General features: G+C 35.1%; 2 protein-coding genes and 1 pseudogene across 3 annotated transcripts in view; 2 read left to right on the forward strand and 1 right to left on the reverse strand.

The window, feature by feature from the left end:
* Positions 1–1,128: 1,128 nt before the first annotated feature.
* Positions 1,129–12,146, reverse strand: LOC146529078 (procathepsin L-like). Of its 2 annotated transcripts, none has more exons than XM_085201830.1 (7): positions 10,900–12,146; positions 6,762–6,893; positions 6,153–6,352; positions 5,750–5,891; positions 4,173–4,378; positions 1,552–1,750; positions 1,129–1,325 (listed from the first exon to the last, which is right to left on the reverse strand). In XM_085201830.1, the coding sequence occupies exons 2-7, from the start codon at positions 6,855–6,857 to the stop codon at positions 1,164–1,166; spliced, it is 1,005 nt and encodes a 334-aa protein (XP_085057956.1). In that variant the 5' UTR covers positions 6,858–6,893; positions 10,900–12,146; the 3' UTR covers positions 1,129–1,163. The 2 variants fall into 2 exon arrangements, with proteins under 2 accessions (XP_085057956.1, XP_085057955.1); XM_085201829.1 differs by lacking the exon at positions 10,900–12,146 and adding an exon at positions 8,645–9,279.
* Positions 1,753–4,092, forward strand: LOC146529079 (uncharacterized; annotated as a pseudogene).
* A 4,503-nt stretch (positions 12,147–16,649) lies between the features above and the next one.
* The window catches only part of fmt (phosphatase 6 regulatory subunit 1-like protein fmt), a 33,109-nt gene continuing 24,519 nt past the window's right edge, over positions 16,650–25,239 (forward strand). Inside the window, exons 1-9 of the mRNA XM_085202253.1 lie at positions 16,650–16,844; positions 17,014–17,093; positions 17,247–17,520; positions 19,748–19,924; positions 20,513–20,693; positions 21,171–21,417; positions 21,519–21,886; positions 22,299–22,426; positions 24,776–24,840. Of these exons, the coding sequence (XP_085058379.1) occupies positions 16,785–16,844; positions 17,014–17,093; positions 17,247–17,520; positions 19,748–19,924; positions 20,513–20,693; positions 21,171–21,417; positions 21,519–21,886; positions 22,299–22,426; positions 24,776–24,840 (1,580 nt within the window). The 5' untranslated portion in view covers positions 16,650–16,784. The remainder of the gene's footprint in view (positions 16,845–17,013; positions 17,094–17,246; positions 17,521–19,747; positions 19,925–20,512; positions 20,694–21,170; positions 21,418–21,518; positions 21,887–22,298; positions 22,427–24,775; positions 24,841–25,239) is intronic.

Genomic DNA, 25,239 nt, shown 5'->3' on the forward strand with positions numbered 1-25,239 from the left:
TACAGCTCTTTTACTGGCACGTTTAGCTACTGTGTACTCCAGTCTGTCTTCAGGAGAGTTGGATTCCTGCCACTTCTTAAAGGCAGCCTTCTTTTCACGAGTCACCTCCTGGACCTCGTCATTCCACCACCATGTCTCCTTGTCGATGACACGTCCTCCCCTAGAAACCCCAAGAACTCGCCTGCCTGCCGCAATGATTGCCGACTGAGCCCGATCCCAAGCATCTTGAGCAGTCTCGGTGTTAGTCGAAAGATTATGACTTTTCACCTCTGCCAGGAAGTCGGTCTGCATCGGTCCATTCAGCAACCACCACTTGATCCGAGGCCTACGTTTCTCGGCTACTTTCTTCTTCGGAGTGACGTTAAAGTCCATGACAAGAAGACGATGTTGGGCCGTTAGGCTTTCGCCTGGAATGACCTTACAGTTAGTTACCCTGCCCATATGACACCGTCTGGTCAATAAGTAGTCTATTTGAGTTGAGTGGGACCCGCACTTATACGTGATAAGGTGCTGAGAACAAGGAAAAGAGGAGGGGAAGGGGGGGGGGGGTGTTAGGACACCATTCTTACGGACTGGATGAGGATGTAAGAGTGGCGGCTCGAGGATCCGGGGTCGCGTACCCGTATGCCCACAAACAAATATCGGACAGATATTAGTCAGGACATCCTCTGGATAACAGGGCTGGGACTTACTACTAGGTATATCTCTGTCTGGGAAGATGATTAAGCCATCGGACTGGTCTGGGTACTTATGAGGGGTCATGAAGTAGTCCGTAAGTAATATATTTAAAATTAAAGCTACCTAGTTTAAAGGGTCTGGTAATAGTAAATATAAATTTTTTACATAATTCTTAAAAACATATTTAAAAATGAGCGTTTTTACTTTAACGTAGCTGGTTGTACAGGTACCTTAAGTTGGCGCTATCTCTGAAAGGTCCCCACTTTCAAGTTACAGAGTATGCATGTAGTCTTAACTATATATTAGGCTATTAATCCTTTAAATTTCGGCTTTGCTAAATTCAAACTCGTTGAAAATTTACGTCGTCGTGGCACTATGAGACAGCCTTTCTGCCTTTGACTATAATTGCGATCCAATTTACGATATATTACCAGTGCAATAAAAAAACAATAATTATTACTTGATTTATTAAGCACAATGTGTGATCAGACGAGTGGAAAGGACGCTTCGGTGGCGATGCCGCAGTTGTTCCTGCGGTAGCGCGCCATGCGGATGTAGCCGTCCTCGCCCCATCCCGTCCCGTACGAGTTCTTCACCAGCCAGTACGCGCCGGATCTATCGTCCCATCCGTATCCCACCACCAGCATCTGAATTATATGGAATATGGAATGTACATATACAAAACCATAGCTGGACGAGTCGCTAAGTGTGGCAGTTCCAAGTGTTTCCGCCATCCCAATATGAATGCCATACAAATATTTTGTTGTCTATAATTATGAAATCCTAAACTTAAAATTATAATTTTCGAATTTCCTTGCATAAATGCCCGCCTAAGAATAAACAAAAGAATGGTTTTTTAAAATAAAAACGTACAGCATGATTCACGTATATACTGGAGCATCTCTTCTCATAGAACACGCCTGATTCGTACTGCATGAAGGAGGTATGGTCACCGTCGATGACGACGGCCACCGGCCCGATCGTGGCCACCGCCATCTCCAGATCGGCCTCGTTCCCCTCTTCTATCTCTGCAAATCCTACGTCTGCCGCTCCGGAGTTCGTGTCATTGTATCTAACAACAATTATAACAGGTGTCCGCTGATTATTGAACAACCTTGAGACATCTTGTAGTAGAACTTACCGCTTACAGTTTAGAAAAAAATAAAATAATATAAAAGATATTGTACATGTAAATAGTGGCATAATTATGAAACAAACTTTAGATGTTAAGTTGAGTTAAAACAAAGCAATTGGTGAAAGTTTGAAGTAAATCGGTTCAGTACTTTCAGAGATAAGTATGACCATACATGCAGACAGACAAACAGACAAGAAATTTAAAAAAATAGATTTTTGCTTTCTATTATTCTTTTTAAGTGTCCCTTTATCCACACTTACCTCTATTACACTGGGCTGGAGCAGTGAAGGCGAGTGTCGATATATCGGTAAGGGTACCCTGAAGCCTACTGTGGTCACAAGTCCAAGGCATTACTCCTCGCTCCACCTCATTTAGAGACCGTGGATAATATTAAGTTATAACTACCATCCATTTCTGATATGTTAACAGGTTTTGTACCATAGTGACGTTTTTTTAATATACCTATATCACTTCTGGGAGGGCGCTACCGTGCCACTATTGACATCGGCTCAGTGTTATCTTGCGAATTAAAAATAGTATTTACCGATATAACGTAATAAAGACTGTGTTTTATTGTGAATAAAAGTGAGAAACACCAGGATTAGTGTTTGTGAATCGAAAATCCATGAACTGTAAGAGAAAACATGCAAAATATATGGGCTACTACCACAGTTGATAAACAAAGGATTACAAAAATCTGAGGATAAAATAGCATCAACACTGGTAACAGAAGGTCAGTAATAGTACACTTAAGGTGTAATAACCAGTGGAAAGCAATTATTTACTAAAAAGGAAATATATACATAACATTAAATATTTAAAACGAAGATAAAAATAACGGTCGGACAAATCAGCGCCATCTGTGATCAAATAGCAAAAGCCAATTCTAATTACAGCATTCCAAGAACAGCAACACGTCACTAGAGGCCGTATTTAATTTTTTGGTCTCCAAAAATCCATTAATCCATATCAAGAGTCGAAGTAATACGGCTATCGATACAAGAGGGCACCACTTGAATCAATTAGAGCCATGGAAGATATCATGAATGCACTACTCAATATACAAAAAGAATTGAATGAACAGGAAATCGAGATAAGAAAAAGCGGTGAAAATGTAACGGAGCATATATCACTTAATTTAAACAAAATCCTTGACGAAAAATTCGCCACTTGGGAAGAAAAATACCAAGTCTTGAATGCAAGGGTGGAAAACCAAGAAAGAAGAATTCAATTTATGGAAAGACAAGCACGGCAAAGGAATATTGTCTTCTTTGGTATAGAGGAGAAGGAAACATCATATGTTAACTTAGAAAACAATTTAATTTAATTTATAAACGATTATCTCTCCACAAAGTTAGAAAACAGAGACCTTGAAGCGATTAAAAGAGTGGGAAGAAAAGGAGACAAGCCGCGCCCATTGATTGCTACTTTCTCTACTCTCGGTATAAAAATTAATATTTTTAAACAGAAAAGGCTTTTGAAAAATACTTCGTATTATATAAATGACGATTATCCAAAACATATTTTAGAAAAAAGGAGAGAACTAAACAATCAAGCAATTTTAGAACGCGAGAAAGGCAATAGAGCAGTAATAAAATACGATAAATTAATTATATTCAAATCAAGCAATAAAAGATCACGTTCAAATTCAGCTGAACCTATACCTCAAAAATTAAGTGATACTAGTAACAATACAAAACCTTTAAAAAAGAACAAAATACAACAACACCATCAATCTAAGGCAGTAGCACGCAGATCAAACAGTATCTCAGAAGGAGTCCTAAAACCAGGAATCCTGAACTTCCTAGTTAACAAAAATGTCAACACTACGCCCAAACAAGATAACGATAGTAACAACAAACATAATCTATAGCAATCAATGCCCTCCTCACACACGGATAAAAAATCTAAAGGAATATATTTAAGAAACAAACACCATCTTCCAAGACGGTTGGTCACCGAGGAAGATAAAGACCAAAACCCTCCAAATACTCCAAATACACATGGAGAAAAAATGGAGGAGGCCTATACTCACCTAGAGGTTCCTATAATCTAAGCTAAACTACAAGTAAATAAAAGAGAAAGAAACATATACATATATACAAGCAAAACAAAAAATAAAGAATATAGTAATTAGTAAAATAAATAGAACAAATAAATATATAAGGAATATAGTAATAAGTAGTATAAGTTACTGTAAACTTTAATTATTTTTGTAAATCCTGTTAAATATGTACAATGTTATGTTTATAGGAAAATAAAAGGCTTTATTATTATTATTATTATTATTATTATTATTATTATTATATCACTTCTGATTTCTAACAATATAACATAATATATAATGATCATTGGTCACCTGCACTTTTTGATGGCGGCTTCGTAAGGGTAGGTTTCCTCGGTGTCGATGCCGCTATTGTAGCTGACGTACGCGAACGACTCCACCACGTTGCCGCCTCTGCAGCCGTCTGCTATGGAATCTTGCGTGCAGTCGATCAAATTCTGTTCAGAGAGGGACACCAGGCGTTTGTCCTTGCGAAAGTTTTGTCCTTCCAGTGCACCTGTCTAGTAAATATTATTAAAATTTCCTGGATTTTCGGAGGACCTTCAAACTCGGAAACGAATGTCTGCTAAGAGTGTTTCTCGAAGAAGAGAAAGCCGCCATATATGACAATAACAAATTGGAAAACCTGAGGGGAAATTCAAGATGGCTTCGTATACAAGTATGACAAGTCAACAGGAGAAAATTCCCCACACAGGTACACAATTTATTCGGCCATCAATCAAGAGCTAGCGAGATTCCAGTTCCCTGGACTTTATCAAAAAAGAATAAGGAAGGAAGGGAAGCTCGCGCACCCTGACCGGCAACGAAACTCAGGGTCTTACATACGACTCGGTAGTAATCTTCCAAACTAAGGCAATTTAGAACGCCCTACACGACTGTTGCCTTAACAAGACACACAAAAGGATCTACGGAGGAAGCTACTACACTGACGCCGAGGAAGTCGCCATCTGCATGTTCATTCGCCGAGAAAGGTCCGTGCCTGATATAGTGGAACACAACATCAAACTACCTGTAGATGCTGGGTGCTAAATTTCAAAAGAGAAAACAAAGATGCGTTTAGAAAATTTTATAAAAAGGTGCCGACTATGCATCGTCAATCACGGAGGTCACTTCCAACATTTATTATAAAACTATTTTGATTATTTTCTGCTTAACTCTTTTTTTCTTCCTTTTTTCACTTTTTTATTTTCTTAAAACCATAAAATTGTATTTCTCTAACATATTATGCCTTTTAGAATATAGGCCAATTATAATTTACTAATAAAATATTTTGTTTATTAGCTTTTTGTTCATATGTTCATTCGGCGATTCAAAAGTGCTTATAATAATAGCCTATTTTGAATAAAGAATATTTTGAATTTGAATTTAATTCTGAATGAGGCTTTTTAAAAGTAGGCAATCCTCATAATAAGAATAACAAATTTTCGCTGCCTCTTGACTGAACTACATTTTTTAACGTGTTATCGTTGAGCTAGCCTTATGAAATTTTCAGAAAATATTCTGCATGAATACCAGCAGTTTTTGAAATTAGTTGTAGAAAAAAAACAAGTAATTTTTTTTCAGCACAGCCGATGAAAGTTGTTAAAATTTTACTTTTTTTTTTGTTTCAATGTTATTTCTTTGAATGTTTTATAAAACTATGAATCACAACAACTACGTCATTCAAATGGACTACTATTGAGCTATGTTGAGGCGAAAAATCACTAGCTCAGACCCCACAGTTAGGATGTATTAACCAATTTTCTCCAAGATCCGATCTAACATATATGGGGGTGAAATGGATAGGTAATGAGGTCCTCGCCCGTAGACAACCGTTGATCCGTCGATCGTGTTACACCTGTATATATTATAAATACATTTATTTGACTTACTGCCGCGAAGGCCCAGCAGGATTTACAACGCAACGTCTGGTCCTTCACTTCAGTGACGGCACCCTCCTTCACCCAGTCCACGCTCCTCGACGCCATCACGTTCGCGGCATAGATGTAAGTCGCTGGTTTTATATCTTCGTCCCTGTTTTATAAACATAATTAACAACGTTTATTATTCTTCTATTTACTATTAAAATAAATAACGGGCATATTTTACGGGCTATAATTAGATAGGTACGCCCATGCTTGACTCCAATAAAGAATATAAGAAAATATTATAAAGAAGCAAGGAATGTAGCAAAAAAAAACAGAAGTCCATTTTCGTTGCTCTAGAGACTAATATATTTAGAGGAATAATATATTTTTTTAGAAATTATATATGTAGTAAGGTTAATAAGGTAACCTGGTGCGTCGGTAACCATTCATGGCGCGCGAGAACTGTTTCAAAGTCATGTCAGAGAATCGGTTGATTCCCATACGAAAGGGCTCAAGGCCGCGCTCGTAGCGCTGGTTGTGCAGCGCTATCTTATATTTGTTCCGAGCGAAGATCTTCATTGCAACCCTGTCTTTGTCGCGGTGAATGAACGTTTTATTGTATTGCAGCTGTTGAAAAAAACATTCAATTAATATAATGCAATAATTAAGATAATTTAAAATTCAAGGGAGAAATTATAATAAAATTATTTTCATTTACCCTCATAGACAAAACACGGCGTTGACTACCGCCACTCTTTTGCAATGTCTCGAAAATTAAATGAAAATTAGCGAATAGAATGACCCAACATTAGGTTACCTTTGTTTAACCTGCGAGAAAAAACGACAAGGTCCTTTAAATCCGCAAGAATATTCGGAAGTATTTAAAACACAGATACATTGTAAAAATTTACTTAATTAAATACAAAAACAAGTTTGCTATGGCTCCGTAATTGCCTACAGCAAAATTAACGTTTCAGGAGGCATTTAGCCTTCACTTGTGTATTGGTTTGTACTTAGAAAGATTGATAATTGTTACCTTAAATGCATTCCATTCTTCTAAAAGTAATTCATGATGGTGGATGACTTTAGCTGCTGACGTCCACGCCAACAATAGCAACAATATGATCTGCATTGCCAATAAGTTAGTAGGTACTTGTATAATGACACCCTGAACAAATGAAAATTAACTTTCATAAACCTAAATGTTTAAAGTGGTCTGCGGAATAAATAATCAGTGGTTGGTGTTTGTTGATAGAAGAGAAAAAGGTAGTAATGTGGCCCCCTATCTATATATATATATATATATATATATATAATCGAAAGGTCACTCACTCATCACGAAATCTCAGAGACTACAAGTGCTAGGAATCTCAAATTTTGCATAGGAGCTACTTATAGGACGTAGGTGCTCGCTAAGACGGGAATTTGCAATATTCGACTTCTAAGGGGTTGTTTTTGGGCTCGAAAGTTTGTATTAAACTTCGCTACTACAAAAATGCTAGGAGTTTCAAATTTTGCATAGACGTCACTAGGACGTAGTCATGGAGACAGAGATTAATAATAACATAGTTCACGCGGGTGAAACCGCGAGCGTGCCGCTAGTTTATAATAAATCTAAATAGTACATTACAATTTTTCGTATTTATTCGCCTATGTGTGATTTACCATAGAATTAAAAATGTTGCAGAATATAAAATATATATATACTTATATGTATTAAAAAAACTAACTTAACAATTAGATATCAAGTGTGGTTATTTGGCACCCTGCCGGTCAAATGAAACATATTGAACTAAACCGAAACATAATGGTCGCCTTTAGGACGTGCACAGTTTGTACGACCCCATGAGTAATTGCTGTGAATCCACTCTTCTCGAGTGTGCGCAGGGGGGGGCCCACCAGGCTTCCCCCGCCCCTTCCTGCGCCAATGAATGTCTTCAAGTAATAATAATAAATATACTTTATTGCACTTTTAAAACTTATACAAACAACATACAAACTTAAATATAATAATAATAATAAAGAGTACAACAAGACGCAAGATCGCTTAAAGCGATCTCTTGTTGGAGTTATGTATACGCGGGCGGTGCATAAAATAGAAAAAAAATCATAATTATTAAAATATATTAAATACTTAAATACAAATAAATAAATATATATAAAAAACATAAATTCAAATATTTTTATTCAAAATAAAAAGTTACAAGCTTTATTTTTTGAACGTCTTTTCACAATTTCTTTCAATCGTAATATAGAAAATTCTCTGACGTTTTTTGGGATCCTATTGTAAAAGTGTACACATTGTACCATAAATGAATTACGGATTCGATGCAATCGAGTCCCAGGTGCACTAAGTTTAAGCCTTTTTCTAGTATTAACATTATGTATCCCCAATTTTGGTAAAATCATTCATGTTTTTCTTAACATACATAACATTGTCAAAAACATGTTGAGATGCAACTGTCAATATATTGATTTGTTTAAACTTTTGCCTTAAGGAGTGTTTAGGGCCTAAGTAATAGATTGCACGAATAGCTCGCTTCTGCAGGACAAATATTGGTTGAATATAGATACATCTTCATCAATAACTAATTCATAGATATGGCGGCGTTGACTGTCTCCACAAGCCCTGTTGCAACGATTACAAGCTCTCACAAATTTCTCTCTATTGGCATAACTTGCATCACAAACATATTTAGATTTAGCAGTGTTTTTTTTACTTGTAGTTTTTTAATATCTGCAGTGAACTAAGGTGCAGGCAGATGATTCATCCTGACTGGTCGCACTGGTGCATGGGTGTCGTAGATTTTATTAGAAGTGAGTTAAAAATATCTACTTGTTCATCAACTGTATCAGCATCATCTATTACAGACCAGTCGATTTTACTGGCATCTTCGTATAAGCGCTCCAAATACATACCTCCAAAGTGACGCTGGAGAAGAATCCTTGATTTTGCTTTGTGGGGCTTAACTTTGTACGATATATAAAGAAGATCATGATAGGAGAACGATAGCGCAGGACACTGGACATGCTTCATAACATGATCTTTGGAAAATACTATAATTAAGTCAAGAAGAGAAGGATTACTATGTGGAAAGTGATGAGTTGGGGCTGAAGGTAAAATATTTAAATTAACAGCATTTATTAAGCTCTGCAAACGACACGCTCTATAATCGTTTTAAGGCAAGGCATAAATTGATCCACCAGGACTTGAAATAACCAGAAATAATCGACGGTAAGATTTGGACTGTAAAAAACCCCAAGAAGTTTTATATGTCTTAAAATTACTTCGATAAATAAGTGTTCAGTATGTGCGCTGCCCGTTGTTTGTGATGTATTCACAATGGAAAAAGGAATATTAGCACCCAGGTAAATTGCTACACCTTCACCAACTCGTCCAATACGATCATTTCTAATCAAGTGAACTGTAGCTACTGTAAGCATAATTTTAGACATGACTCAGATACTAAAAAATCAGGATAATGTGCTGGAATACTCTGAGCATTAATACGGATTACGTTAAAATTTCAAGTGGTGGGATGCTATGAAAACTTTCGTTGCTGTCAGTGCCTTCGGAAATTGAAGATTGAAGAAAAGAATTATTACTAGTATCGTGAGAAGTGATTATATTGTGTGTAAAATAATTTAATGTGTTATTTTATTTTTATCATATTATATTATTATATAATAAAATAATCAAAATATAATAATATAATATGATAAAAATAAAATAAATAAATAATACAATTAATAAGATACCAAGAAAAAATAAAGATATGATAGATTTTAAAAAGTGATTAAGGCAAAAATCTCGTAAAACAAAAAAAAATAAGTAAATAATGTAAATTAAAAAAAAACGGAAGTAACCTGTAGCCCAAAAAATAAAAACATTATTAGCAACAAAATTTAGAATAAAATAATATAATTATATGTTACAAGAATCCGAAGTATATATTTCACATAATTTATCTGTGCTACATAATCCGATAATAGTGTTCACAGAACACATTTACTCATGATAGTGTTTGACAAATGATAACAACAAATAAGCAATTACGTGAAAAAAATAATCCGAAACGCCATAAATTAAGAACTAAACTGAACTAAAAAAAAAACAGTAATCATTACTTTAAATTTAAAAGTAAACAATGAGTTTAATATTAACAATTAAGTAATTTTCTTATAATATAAAGTAACAGAAATATTAGTTAATTTTAGTTGTTTTTCGTCGTTTCGTTTTTAATATTCTTTAAAAACGAAACTACGAAAAACCTAATAAAAATAGTATTCGTTAATAATACGAGGGCATACTGACATCAAATAATAAACGAAACACCCTCATACACAAAAAACTAACTGCAAGATATAATAATTATTTTTTGAACAGTCTTTTAGCCCATGGAACTATAGCTTTGTCGGATGCTATAGTATTAGTGTTGTGGTCAGCTGTAGATGCCGATGTCGGGAACATTCCGGTCCTATGATATAGATCCATCCATTCCGAGACCAACACTTGTCCACCCCAAGTCGCTGCCTTGCCTCAAGAAAGGCATCATGACGGTCTTTTGTAAGGAATTCAGACTGAGAGATACCACTGCCCTTTACTTTACCCTTCGCAAAACCCACCATGTCTCGTGTTGACACATCTGTAAACTTAACCACTATAGGCCTGGGTGTATCAGAAGATCTACTATCTATCTCTTATGCTCGATGAAGAGAAATTAGGAAGCACTAAGTGTTTTCCTATCAGCCCAGTGATGTTAGTTTTTATGTCTTCAGATTTTTGTTCTGGCACACCATGAAATAACACAATTTTACACCTTCTCATCTCTTGCCTATCTAGTTCTATTGCAAGAAATTCAACTTGTTGCTGTAAGGTGTTCATGAGAGAAAGAACAAGCCTTTTACATTGATTAAATTCACCTGCCAATGATGTTGTAGAGACTGGAGAAGCTGTCTTGTGCAAATTGTGTTGGAACTCACTCATTTTTGTTGTAAATAAACCATTTAGTGCAGTCATTGACTCCTTGATTGATTCCATGTTCACAAAAAAGAAGTTTTTTGAAGTGAATAATGAAATGGTGGGTAATATTATCACATAAGCATTTCTTTATAAAATAAAACTTAACTAAAATTAATAACATTTTTCAAATTCAAATAACTTATTACCTTACCTTTAATTTTTCAATTTAATTTAGCAGTATCCAATATAATAATGACATTTAGGCACACCTATATATCATGTATTGCTCCACCAGGAAAACATCGGAATATTTATCTATACTAATATAATAAAGCGTAAGAGTTTGTTTGTTTGTTTGCTTAAACGCTAAGATCTCTGTATCTATTAGTCCGATTTACTTTCTTTTTGTTTTTTATGATAGCTGCGCGATATAACATTACGGTACAAGTCTTCAAGTCTTAGTTAGCCTTAAATTACGAAATAACAATGATAAAGAACGCCATCAAATTGCTTTAAAATTACTTTATTCATTGAATTATTAATTGTTTCATCGATTTTTAATTCACATTTTTGGGCGCTCTATCTCTCTCCAATGTATTATCGTATCGTAGTATTCTCTTGGCAAATGAAGAATAAAAAAGTATTATAGGTGGTATGCGGGCGAAACCGCGAGTGGGCCGCTAGTCATTTATAAGCGGAAATTAATTATGACTCAATTTTGGGGACGGGTGAATTTTACCTATTACAGTAGGTAAATATTAAATAATATACCTATAATATATCACGGGGAATCTCAAACATTCCCCTAAACTAGAAACTAGACGTTTGGAAACAATTCCGAAGATATAACGATTTTTAGGGTTCCGTACTTTTTAAAGAAAAATGGAACCCTTATAAGATCACTCTGCTGTTCGTCTGTCTGTCTATCAAGGCCCTTTATCTCAGGAACGCTTGGAGATATCTAGTTAAAATTTAAACCATACACTCAGATCAACTGCCCCATGATTTCAAGATAAAAAAAAAACATATTTCTATATTTACTTAGAAAAAGCAAATGGCCGATTTTATCGCAAAAATGCGTATTTCGACACTGAAGGGAATCAAAAACCGTAGGGTACTTCCGGTTAACCTAGAATTATGAAATTTGGCAACTATCATCTACACATACTAGTTTAGGAAAAAATCTGAAAACTGTACATTTGTGGTTCAATCCTAAATTTAAATTACTTTTTAAACTTTTAGTTTTTTATTGAATTTGGATTGAAGAACATTTGTATTTGGCCCCATTATAATAATTCCAATTCAGTTTTTATTTAATTTTTCAATTTGCTTATCCATAACTTGATTTCGCATGTTGCTTAAGTTAACACACTAATTATTATAAAATTACTAGAAAAATATGCCCTACTACGCCATTTTGTATGTATGATGCTATCATATGACATTCTATTCATATTTCATAGTAATGAACTGATAGCGTTGCGTTCGACTGTACCGTAGAGTAGTGACCGCCCAGGCACACCCCGCACCGATTCCCCGCGAGCCCTTACGGGGGATCGGTGCGGCGTGAGCGGGTGTCTATGTGCAGACATCAAAATACGCTTTCTGCGCAATTTGCCGCGCGTGTTTTCCTTTATCAGTAACATGTTTGCCAGACTATGAAATGTCACATAGGTTCTCTGTGATGGCAGCACAGGTCCGAGCTATGTGTCCGATGTTAGAAAAACATCGATGTGAACATCGAAGCTGTAACATCGATGTTCGATAAAAATAGAAAGAACAACATCGATGTTAGCTAACATCAATGTTTCTATTTTCTCCATATTTTTTTATTTCCCTATATCCATCCAGCTATATATCTAAATAAATATTTCATTTCCTCGAGTGGGGATCGAACCCATCACCAGTCCATTGTGAAGTACGAACTACGAAGTGAACGCCAGTGTTGCCAAGTTGCCAACTTGGATTTTGAAAAAGACGAAGGCCAGATAAGAAAAATATAGAGTAATAATTTCCATATGAAAAATATGTAGGATATATATAAAAGTTAATAAAACGACAATTTATAAGACTCTAAAAGTAGTAATGTTTTTTTTTGCTTACGATATTTCTTTTTAAATTAAAATAAACACGTGAACACTTGTTGTTCATAATACAGTTTTTTTAAGTGAGAGTAACACTCTTTCTAGAAGTTGAAAAATATTAAAAAGAAAAAACTTCTTCGAAATACAAGTTCGAAATATCAGTTCAGTTCAGTTCTTAATTTATGGCGTTTCGAGCAAGTTCGAAATATATTTAGGTAAAGAACTTAAGAGATACACTATAACGGGATGTATTACTATGATAAAGTCGTCTTAATTTTAAAATTTAAGACGTTCGATTTTAGACAAACACATGGGTCACAGTTCTATGGAAATTGGAATGGAAATTTCGTTGAATGAGTAGCGAGGCGAGTGTGCGTTAGTAAGAATCTGAAATTTTTTAAACTTAAGTTTAATCTAATGATATATATCATTTTGCAAATTTAAACAGTTTTGGTAAAATATATTCTATATTTCTTATCTGGTTTGCTAGAAATGCTTAATATACATATAGTGGAGTTCCTGGGGCATTCAAAGCGTTAAAACTTCGGATTACAGTTATAGTGAATGAATTTTTATAATCGACGTGGGATTTTGTTTTTTAAACTATAAATTGCAATGTTTATCAAATTTTTTTTGGTGCATAAATTTTTTTCATTGTTTAAACAATTTATTATAAAAAAATATTTTTGAGCATATAATTGTACTTTAAACAGTCATTTTTTTAATTTATTTGTTCCTGGATTGACCTGGATAGACCTAGAGGAACATAATTGAAAAATACCTGTGTATAAAAATAGCATTAGGGATTTCAAACAGTTCTTAAAACGTGGAGGGGAGAGCGGGGCGACAGTTGCTATGTATAATAGATCTCTCGGCTAGTTTTATTATAAATTAAACGTGCTCTATAAATATTATGTTTATTTAAAAAAAAACAAACAAATTAATTAACAATAATGAAATTAAAAAATATATTAATACAAAATCTGTTTATTTAAATATTACACTTTTGTATACATCTCTTCTTGATCTTATTTGTGTCTCTAACCGTAATCTTGATTCTTCTCACGGTCAAATTACCGCTCCGTTTTCTTTTCGTGATCTTATCTTTCTTTCCTACAAATTACATCCGCCTAAGTTTAGAGGCAAAATTTTTTTCAGCATCTTTAACTACTGAACTGATTAACATTTACAATATTTATGCCCCTGTAAGGCCAGTTCGTATGAAGCATGCGCCTGCCCTTGGTTAACTGATGTTATTAGGAATATTATGGCAAAACGCAACAGAGCCAAACTTAAACACAAAAAATCTCACTCCAGAAAATTTCACTGTGTATAAAAAGCTGCGAAACATCTGCAACAGAATGTGTAGGGATGCTAAGCGTCGCTACTTCCATAAAACTCTTCAGAATCTCAGTCAGGCACAAGTATGAAGATTCTTGGAGTCATTTGGTGTAGGCAAAACCACTGAAACTCGTCAAGTTTCATTGGATCTTAATACTCTCAATGTTTTTTTCACTACCCCACCATTGAATATAAAACACTTACTTTATTGTCCCATAATGACCTACCAGACCCCATTCCCTTTTCTTTTAAAGCTGTATCTGAGGATGATGTCAAGAAGTGTGTTAGCTCCATTTCCACTAAAGCCTTTGGAGTTGATAATCTCAGCCTTGAGATGATTCTTTCTGTGTTGGAGGGCATTGCACCAGTGTTCACCCACATTATAAACTACTAGCGGACGCGGCTACGCCTGCTTGAACTATAAGAATGTTTTCGCGTCAGTCATACTCATACTATACCGCCCGAAGGCTAGGTCATTTCGAATTAGTGACATCTCCTTAAGTATTTATTAGAATGTTATACAGTAAACTATAATTTCAATCTAGATAAAAATTATAAAAGTGACTATTATATTTATTTTCATAAGGATGAATATCAAAATGTCGCGGTAACGGTTGCGTAGCGACGCGATGGTTGTTATTAACATGGAATATATTAGTATATATGTGTAATGTAATGTTATATAGCCTATAGCACTTCTGAAGAATGCTTTCAGCTTTCATACAAAACAAAAACCAAGTAAATCGGACCAGTAGATTCAGAGATCTTAGCGTTCAAACAAACAAACAAACTCTTCCGCTTAATTATATTAGTATAGAGTGAAAGTAATGTGAATCTATATTCTCTGTCAAATAATGTCCTTCCTTCACAATGGAAGAATGCTCATGTCATTCCATTACCCAAAACATCTAATCCCTCCAATGTCACTGATTACCGTCCTATATCTATCCTCCCTGTTCTATCCAAAGTCCTCGAATCTTTAGTTAATACCCAGCTTTACTCTTTTCTCTCATCCAACAATCTACTGTGTCCCTTCCAGTCCGGTTTCCGTCCCTTCCACAGCACAGTTGGAGCGCTGCTGAATATTACGGAGGACATACGGTGCGATATGGACAACACCAAGCTTACTGTTATAGTTTTGCTGGATTTCAGCAGTGCTTTTAACTCTGTGGACTTCGATATACTTCTTGGTACTCTTCGAGCAGTCAATATTTCTACTACAGCGATAAACTGGTTCCGTTCTTATCTCTTCGGCCGCCGACAGTGTGTGAAAGCAAACGATATCACATCGACTTGGCTTGAACTCACTGCTGGCGTTCCTCAAGGCGGCGTTCTTTCTCCACTTCTCTTTTCTGTCTTTATTAATTATATTTCTAGAATCATTACTTCTCCCTTTCATCTGTATGCGGATGATTTGCAGCTTTACCGTCAAAGTTATTTAAATGAATTGGCGGAAACCATCGAAAGCTTAAATAGCGATCTTGGTGCTATACAGTCGTGGGCTCAATCTTTTCTATTATTCTCTTCTCTATTTCTATCTTGTCTATTAATTAACCCTAAAAAATCACAAACTATTATTATAGGCAGTAATAGACTTAGACATAAAATCAACTGGGATTCTGTACCAGCGATACGCTACTCAGGAGTGCCAATACCGTATTGTAGTGAGGTTAGGAACTTGGGTCTTATAATGGATTGTAACATGTCTTGGGCACCGCATATTAATGCGGGCGCAATCAGCAGGCGCATGCATTTCTCCTTCCATTCTCTTAGACGTCTCCAATACTTCCTGCCTCGAAAAACCAAAATTATGCTAGCGCAATGTCTTCTTCTTCCAATTCTCGACTATGCTGATGTTTGCTATTTGGATGCGACCAAGGAGCTACTTAATAAATTAGAGCGACTTCAAAATCTCGCCATACGCTTCATTTACGATCTACGTAAGTATGACCACGTTTCTCAACTTCGTGCTCAACTTAATTGGCTCCCAATTCGTCTTCGCCGTGATATGCACATCCCTACTTTACTTTTCAAGATTTTCCTGTTTACCTACGTTCCCGCTTCAACATTCTCCCTCGTCCCTCACGTTCTAGGCGGTCGTGCGTTGTTCCGGCGCTCGATATACCTAAGAGCAATACCAAATTCCTCCAGAAATCATTCACAGTGTACGCCGCATCACTTTGGAACGATCTCCCCATCTCTATCCAAAGAAGTCCTTCCCTAAATTATATGCTCAAAATTGATGTTTTTATAATAATTTGTTTAAATAATGAAAAAATTGAATGCACAAAAAATTTTATGGTAAACATTGCAATTTATAGCTTAACTAACAAAATAAACGTAAGCATTCGTAAATTTTGGTCGATTAAGACGTGTACGCGACAAAATTTCGATAATGTATTCCTACTGTTGATATTTTGTTTAATGCAACATCGATGTTACGATATTTTCATTAATGCAACATCGATGTTAAAACATCGATATTTTGTCTGCTAACATCGATGATCATCGGGCATCCCTAGTCTGAGCTGTCGCGCTTGTCGGTGTTAGTGATTGTCAGATAGAAAACGGATCGTTGCACTTGTACCTAAGAAACGCTGAATTCTTTCTAAATTAATGACTTTATATAGATTTAGAATAATTAAACACTTTGTACTTATTCATTTTAATTATGTTCTGGAGCGGTAATTATATAGTAGATAGGGAGCTAAAGTTTCTCCTGAAGAAGGAGGTGCGTATTTTGTTGTTGAAATTGATGGTTATGAGTGACTATATCATATAATTTTCAAATTATTTCTTATTATACACGTTATTCCTAATAAGAAAAAAGTGAATCGTGATTGTTGGTTCTTTTAATGAGCTTACGGTGATTGTAATACGAACATTGTTTCTACTTGCAGAACGTTACATTGACACAAGTCCTGGAAGCGGATGATATTCTGCAAGAATGCAATGCGGACAACAAAGATTTAATACAATAGTAGGTTATATTTTTCAGTGTAAATAATATATTATGTGGATTTGCAGATAACCATGAGTACTTATTTACATTATTCATTATGTTATTTGAAACAAAAGACAATGAATCATTTACAAATAATTTTAATAATTATAAGTATCAATATATTTGCAGCTTAACAAAACCAAATATTCTCTCGGAACTTATTGGTTTAATAACAGAGGAGCCTCCAAAAAATGTAGAGCTAACATTACAGTATCGACATGCCAATATAGCAAGTGAGGTCCTCACAAGCAACTTGTCCATGTTGAGAGACCGTTTGTCCATGGATGCCACACAGATGAACAGACTGTGTAACTTTGTTAATAAAGATCCTCCTTTGAATCCACTACTAGCATCATATTTTAGTAAAACAATTAAAATGTTACTTGAAAGGAGACCAAAACAGGTAAAGTTTTATATTTATTTTAAATAATTGTAATAAGTTATGTACAGAATGTTTGTGATTGTAGTGAAAGAAAAATTAAGTTTATCAAATTGAAGGGAAAGACTACTGTTTGTATAACAACAAATTACTATAAATTAGGGATGAGTTCAATATATCAAAAGAACTTAAAACCGATATGTTAAGGAAAACATACCATATCAATATATGTTTTTAGAAAACTGTTTTTACAGAAACTTAAAACTCAACATAGCTGTGATCTGAATATCTTTCAAATTCCTAACATGTGTAAATGAGATAAGGTGAATATCTAATAAACTGATATTCGCTACCTCTCTTTGTAACGGTATATTCTTCACGGGTGTAAAAGAAATGCAGCGAATTTCCAGTAACTAACTAACTAGCAGATGAGGCATGTGCAGCGGTGTCCCTGCGGATAGGTTTATGTGTGTGTGCGTCGTCCTTAACATATGGCGTTTTATTTTACAACAATAGTTTTTTTTATTTATTTTGTTTGATAACTAAAACTTTTTTTATATTTGGAAAAAATAAATAACTAATTGTATTAGGCTTCTGTAGAGTAGTTACGAGTAAAACTGTAGTTTCATTTAAAGTGGTGCTGACAAAAAAACTGTATATGTATACATAAAGAGATTTTGTAGGAACAGTAAATATATTAATAAAATTCATCAATTATACTTAAGATCCTCAAAGTGTGTCATAGTAGGGGCAACGAAGAGGAGACTTTCGGGATTTAATCGAGCGCATCCGATTAACATACTGGGGATTCCTTGAACTCGGTTAGGTACTTCCACCAAATATGACCTTCATATGTATAGCCGCACGTCTAGGATAAAGGATCAGATTAGTAAAAAAAAAATTGATCATCGGACATTCTCGAGCGCATCAGATTAAGGTAGGGTAAGTTAGTTACATGCTAAATCGTGTATATTCCACTAATCTGACAATTTGAGCGTGACGCAAAGGAGGGGGAGGGCTACAAAGTTGTAAAAAAACGTTATCTCGACATTCTCGAGCGTGGCTAATTTTTATTTTATTTTGGAGGGAATCATTCAAGGATTACGAAAAATATAAATAATCTGACAAATCCCACAAGCCGAAGTAATAGAAATTGATCGATAAAGTTTAATGTACCTCAGAATTGCCTATATTCCTCTCTCCGTATTTCTATTCCTCTCTCACTCTTTCTTTATTTATTAGTCCCTAACTCATCAATGAAGATGATAATTGAAAAATTGAGATTTTTTTTTATTTAGTTCTTTTTATAAATACAAGTATTCTATTTCAAATATACATTCTTTCATTTACATTCTATTTCTTGAGCTTTTCAATTGATTACGTTCAATGAATAAAAAAATTGAGGCCAGTCGTGGCGTAGGGGCATAGAGTGTGTCGAGGCAAAATCACGACGTTAAGTGTTGCTACTCAACACTCAATGCCTTCAAAATTTGGCAGAAAGTGGGGAACAGAGAGTCTTAACGTTAGGTTCCCTCTGCCTACCCTAGTGTGTGCGGGATACAAACTGTTGTTAGTTACAGTTTATAATTTGTTTAAAAAAATATTAATAATTGTCAGATTAAGCAAGTCTCTTCAGATAATCGTCTGATTATGACATATCACGACATATTTTATTATTTATTTTGTTTGAAAAAATAACTTTTTCTTTTTTGGGAATTATTTTTTTTCTGAATTATATTAGGCTTTTATAGAGTAATGTAAATGTATATGTATTATATGATTTTTTTTTCTTGTTATCATCTAAGCTTCGCAACCCAATAGGTCTCAATGACGCCCGAGTAAATCCCGAGTTTACTTCTTTGCCTCCCTAACTATTATAATATTTCTTTAGTTTTTTTTAAATTGACCCTACCAGATTGTCTTTAGGCTTGAAATAAATGAATAAATAAATTTTATATATATTTGAAGAGGCCAGTTGTGGCGCATCGCAACAAAGTATGACTGTAAACTCAACTGGTTGTGGGTTCAATCCGCACTCGAGGAAATAAAATATTTATTTAAATTTATATCTCCATTCCTTCGCTCTGTTGTCGAAACTCATACACACACACTCAGCACGCAATGCCTCCAAAATTCGGCGGTAAGTGGGGAACGGAGTGTCTTAACACTAGGTTCCTTCTGCCCACCCTGCTGTATGCGAGATACAGCGTGAAGTAATTTTTTTTTATATTTCAATAATGGTCATTTCCAGGACTGGTATTTGCATAATATAGTGTGCTTGCAAGTGATTGAATTTTTTAAGTCTCGACGGGATTTTTTACCTAATCTATTGAAACATATATCCACCTCAGCCATCTGTGATATCTTCAAGTGTTTCCTGGAGCTCTATGAGGGTCCTCAGGGTAGTTTCAGCAAATTTGTTTTAGAGGTACAAGTTACTTTTACTTAGTTTTACATTTTCAATAGTAATCTCAAGTATCTTTCTATTATATAAAAATCTTGTGTTGTTGTGGTAGATTTTTATAAAGTATATAATATAACATTATTTTATTGTCAAATTTGAGTGTGAATTTACTTAAAGTCTACTTAAACATCTGAACATCGTTATATTGTACACTCTCTCTCTGGCTCAATTTCACTGAATAATCTTATCTCACCAATGCTAATACCTGACAGTTATAAGTATTTGTTTTGTTCGAATATTCAAAGTTGAGATTGATCATACTAAATGTATATTGATAAATAATAAGAATACAACATACCTTATTTGTAGTGACCTAATCTAGTGGATTGTAAATAGTTTATTGTAATCGCCGCTTAAATCTTATCTGCTCTTAAAACTAGGAGTGTCTTGTCATTACATTTTATTTATCTGTGTCTAGAAATCTGAGTGTAGAAAAGATTACGTCATTTTTCAAAATATTAATATTAATGAAAATTTTAAATTAAAAGTCAAAATAATGAAAAGATGTGACATTTTTATTTATAAAATTAAAATTATATTGACCTTTTTCAGTGGTTTGATGAGCATCAGTTTCTTGAGAGTCTCATACAGATAATCTGTGGGACATACAACCCAAATGAAATCCACTACCTTCCCATTCAGACTGACAAATGCAATAAGGAAAATGAAGGGAATGACAAATTTGATTCGAATCATAATGCCACTGAGGAAGAAACACCACCTACAGAAGAAGGTCGGTACGGGCGTTGTATGGGGTCAAGGTGGTGGGAAACACCGCTAGGTGGAATGATCACACACACACACACACTAGTGGACGAAGGGAGGCGTTGAGTTGTGCTACACACACAGTGTTTCGAAAATTGTAGGGAAAGTGCAGAATGGCACGAGTAGCAGTCAGGCAACAGTAAATAAGTGTTGATACATTGTTTCTTGTGGGAAATATAAATGAAATTAATAGTAACGTTATTTTATTATATGTATATCACATTCAATCATTTAACCACAACATTTGTTTATTGATAATTTTCTATGATTATGTGTAATCATTATAGATTCAAATGTTATTTTATACATAAAATTATAATAGATTTTTCAACTTATACCTATTGATACTTATTAATAAAGATATTATTATATTATTATACAATTAAAAAAAATAATAATAATGATAATTATATCCCATTATTACTATTATTGTTTCTATTGATAGCCATTAATAAAAACGAGAAAATCCCAAATACTAATGGAGAAGTGGATGAGCGTGAAGTAGTTAACGAAGAGAGCGTGGACGCTGGAAAAGTGGGGCGCTCGGGAAAATTGGAAAATGTAGATAATACAGAGAATGCGGCGAACCTGGAGACTGCAGAATGTAGAAGGCGTGAAGTGGCTGCGGCAAATGCAGCTGCTTTATTATATGATATTGCATTAGAACTCAACGCTGATATATATAATATCAAGTATGAATGATTTTTTTTATTTTGTTGATGTTGATTTTGTATATTGATAAAGAATGAAAACTTTGAAATTATGATTAGACTTCAAATATACAAATTTACAGATGGTGTGTAGGTCGTGGGGTGGCGTTAAGACTTCGCAGTGCAGATTCAGCGAGACGTCTTTTACAAGGAGTGTTCACGAGCTCGCCGTCATCTCGAAGCTCGGCACTAGTTCATGCTACACAACTTTTGTTGGCGTTACTAAGAAGTAAATGTGAGAACTTAGAAAGAGCACTCGCTCCCCACTTGCCCTTACTTCATCATGCCTTATTGAAGCCCCAGGAAGTGGAATTTGTAGAGGATAAAGAGATCATAAAGGAAAAAGAGGGTAGGAAGCGAGTGGGTGCGGCAAGAGTGCAAGTAGCAGCATTATTGGCCAAATTGGCTCAGTCCGAAGTGGATGATGTGCCAAATGCCATTATTAGCTTAGGTAAGTATTTTTTGTTGTTGGATATTATCATGCGATCAGTAGTGTCCATAGTGATAGAGGCTTGTCAGGAACTAGTTTCTGATTGGGACAGAAACAGTCTACTGACGTGACGTTCAAATGTTTCCGTATTTTCAAAATAATAGAAATAATAGACTATATTTTTTTTCTCTCCATAAGGAGCTATAAATTAAGATTTATTATAATTGGAAATAAAAAAAACCTTTTACATTTTATTATGTTATCTGTTAATTTGTAAAAAAAATAGCTTTATTGATGTTTTATGTAACAGCTTTAAAAATTGCGTTACATGCCATTTGAACACTGCAGGGTATCATTACTTTACTTTAACTCGGTTTATAAAACTTCCTACATAAGGCCACCTATAGTCTAAACCAACATATTGTCTCCGCAGGCACAGCAAACGTACTGCTCGAGCTGATGTTTTCGTTTCCCCACAATAACTTCCTCCACGCGCAAGTGTGCGCGTTCCTCGCGGCCGCCGTCGACAACGCGGTTTACGCACATCGATATGTGGAACATGTGAGAATTATTTATTTTAGTTTTTAATTGGAAAATATGTTACGGGTACCCATGTAATCTTATCTTGCTGATAAAGTGTAAATGTGAAAGTTTGTGAGGATGGATGTTCCGGGTGCTTTCACGCAAAAAAATACTCAACGGATTTAGATGAAACTATAGTAATATAGCTTATATATTAGAATGACATATATGTTATAATTTGTGTAAAAATACTGTACTATTTGGCCATGATATAACAATAACAGCGGGCAGAGCTGCGGACGGGTTGCTAATTGGAAAGCGAACGCAAATCTCAACGTAGAAGTCGCTGTTAATGCTGTACTCAAACATTAATGATGTCAAATTTGGAGTGTGTTTTTGATATATAAGTGAAAAATTGTTCCATTATGAAAATATATATTTTTTATTAATACGATGAAATGAAAATAACTAAGATTGGTGTAGGACACACGACATGACACATCTCCGAGAGCAGGTGCAGTGGGTTATATCGAAACGATTAATGAGACCTCATAGAGCCTAAAGCCCTCCTGACAAAGTGATTGTTACAGAGAATAGTGCGGTTAACCAAACAATCTCATCAGCTTTAAACAATATATATTGTTAGAAATAATCAAATAATGACCATAGAGGTTGTATAAGAACGACTCTAATTACTGGCTGGCACTTTTATGGGCTGTCAACGACGACCGAAAGAAAAGGATCGCTAACGTCACTCTGCCCGATGGATTCTTTAGAACCAGATATTGTTATTAGACTGCTAGATAATTCCCTTTGGTTGTTTAATAATTATTTGAAGCCTTGTTTTAATTCATTACCTTTCCCACTTTATTTAATATTTCCAATAGTTTCTAACGTCAGAAGTGGGATCGAAGCCTTAGTTGCTAAGCCATCCCATTCCTGATCTTTCTAATATTTTTGTGTAATCGGGTAGAGTTACATAGCAATGTCTTCTGATAGCAAACGTTGCAAAACTAGAGGGAGGTGCCGTACGCGAACTCTCTCCTTACTAGTCACTTCGCGAGATAAAGCCGCGAAGTCTGACTTCGTGTTGGTGCTGGGTGTGGCACAATGTGCTCCTGCACCATCGACATCAACCTAAACAACGCCAACGCAGTTACCAGAGTTGCCGATATCTGTGGGACGACAAGCACCAGTAGAGCAATACAGCTGAACGGTTACTTGAAGTGTGAATGAACTCTTTCACGGTGAGATCAAACCAATATTATGTTTCCGATTTTGCCCCAATATTCATGACGTCGACACGTGGTCTGACGACATCGATAATGTTTGCAAGCTTTACCAAATAACTGTTAAGATTAGACATCCTCTTCCTTGTGGTCAGGTTAGGCCGAGCCAAAATAAAATAATAGCCGCCAGGTACATGGTATGACATGCATAGCTGGTATTATCGCGAGGAGAATGGACACCAGATATATGTGCTGTTCTATTTGATTGATAGTTTCCCATTTAGTACCTTTTTGTTTTTGACTATGTATCAAACTTTTTGTGTACTCACCATGTTTTTGTTGTACATGGTGCTTATGTAAAGTCTACAGCTTATATTTGTTTTGCATTTTTTAGTTACTGTATACCTCTGTAGGTGTCAGATTGACTCACAAGAGATTGGTGTAAATTCTAATGCATTTTGTATTCGGTTGCGCGGGAACAGGATCCGACACAAAATCCTACTATGTCTGTTTTATTTCTGAGTTAATGGTTACTTTGTAGGTGTCGGATTGACTCGCAAGAGACCGTTGTAATTCATTTTGTATCTCGAATGCATCTAGTATCCGATTGCGTGAGAAGAGATCTGAAGTAAATCCTACCACGCGTATTTAATTTTCATTCTTGCGTCATTGTTTAATATGAAAGTCCAAAGATACATGTTCAAGGTCAGATTTCAGATATAAACTGACAACTAGTTTCGTTACTTATTGAAATAACTAATTCCATTTCATATCACAGGTCATAACGAAACTGATAATGTGAGGTCTACTAAAACTGACAAAGTTGGTCCTTCTAATGAAACGGAGGACGGCATCGGGACGCTGCCATGTCAGGAGAGGCCGTGTTAGAAATAATCAAATAATGACCATAGAGGTTGTATAAGAACGACTCTAATTACTGGCTGGCACTTTTATGGGCTGTCAACGACGACCGAAAGAAAAGGATCGCTAACGTCACTCTGCCCGATGGATTCTTTAGAACCAGATATTGTTATTAGACTGCTAGATTTCCCTTTGGTTGTTTAATAACTATTTGAAGCCTTGTTTTAATTCATTACCTTTCCCACTTTATTTAATATTTCCAATAGTTTCTAACAATATATTTGTTTTCTTTTAATAGTTACTTGGTGAGTGCGATCTTTTGACGCGGCTCATGGACGCCTTTGAAGAAAATGAAGATAGAAAGTAAGTCAATTTATAATATTTTATTTGTTTTTGAGTTTGCAATATACAAAGTCCTTGCATTAAGCAGAATAGGCATTAGACATTTTTTCTTCGGTAGATTTTTGAAATTATTTAAATAGTCCTAGAACCTTTATATTTGATTATATCAACAGCCGCTGATTATATCAAATACCGGCGATCTGTATTATCTCGATATTCTATACAATAATAATAAGTACATACTTTACCTAGGTAATGAACAAAATTCCTAGAGATTCAAATTCAAATTCAGAATGTTCTTCATCCAAATAGACTGTTATAAGCACTTTTGAATTGTCGAATGAACATATAAGCAAAAAGCTACCACCGGTTCGGAATGCAGTTCTGCTGAGAAGAGCCGACAAGTAACTCCACATTTGC

Source organism: Heliconius melpomene, chromosome 18, assembly GCF_056956725.1.
Source record: "Heliconius melpomene rosina isolate 202511_hmr_F chromosome 18, ASM5695672v1, whole genome shotgun sequence".
Taxonomy (NCBI): Eukaryota; Metazoa; Arthropoda; class Insecta; order Lepidoptera; family Nymphalidae; genus Heliconius; species Heliconius melpomene.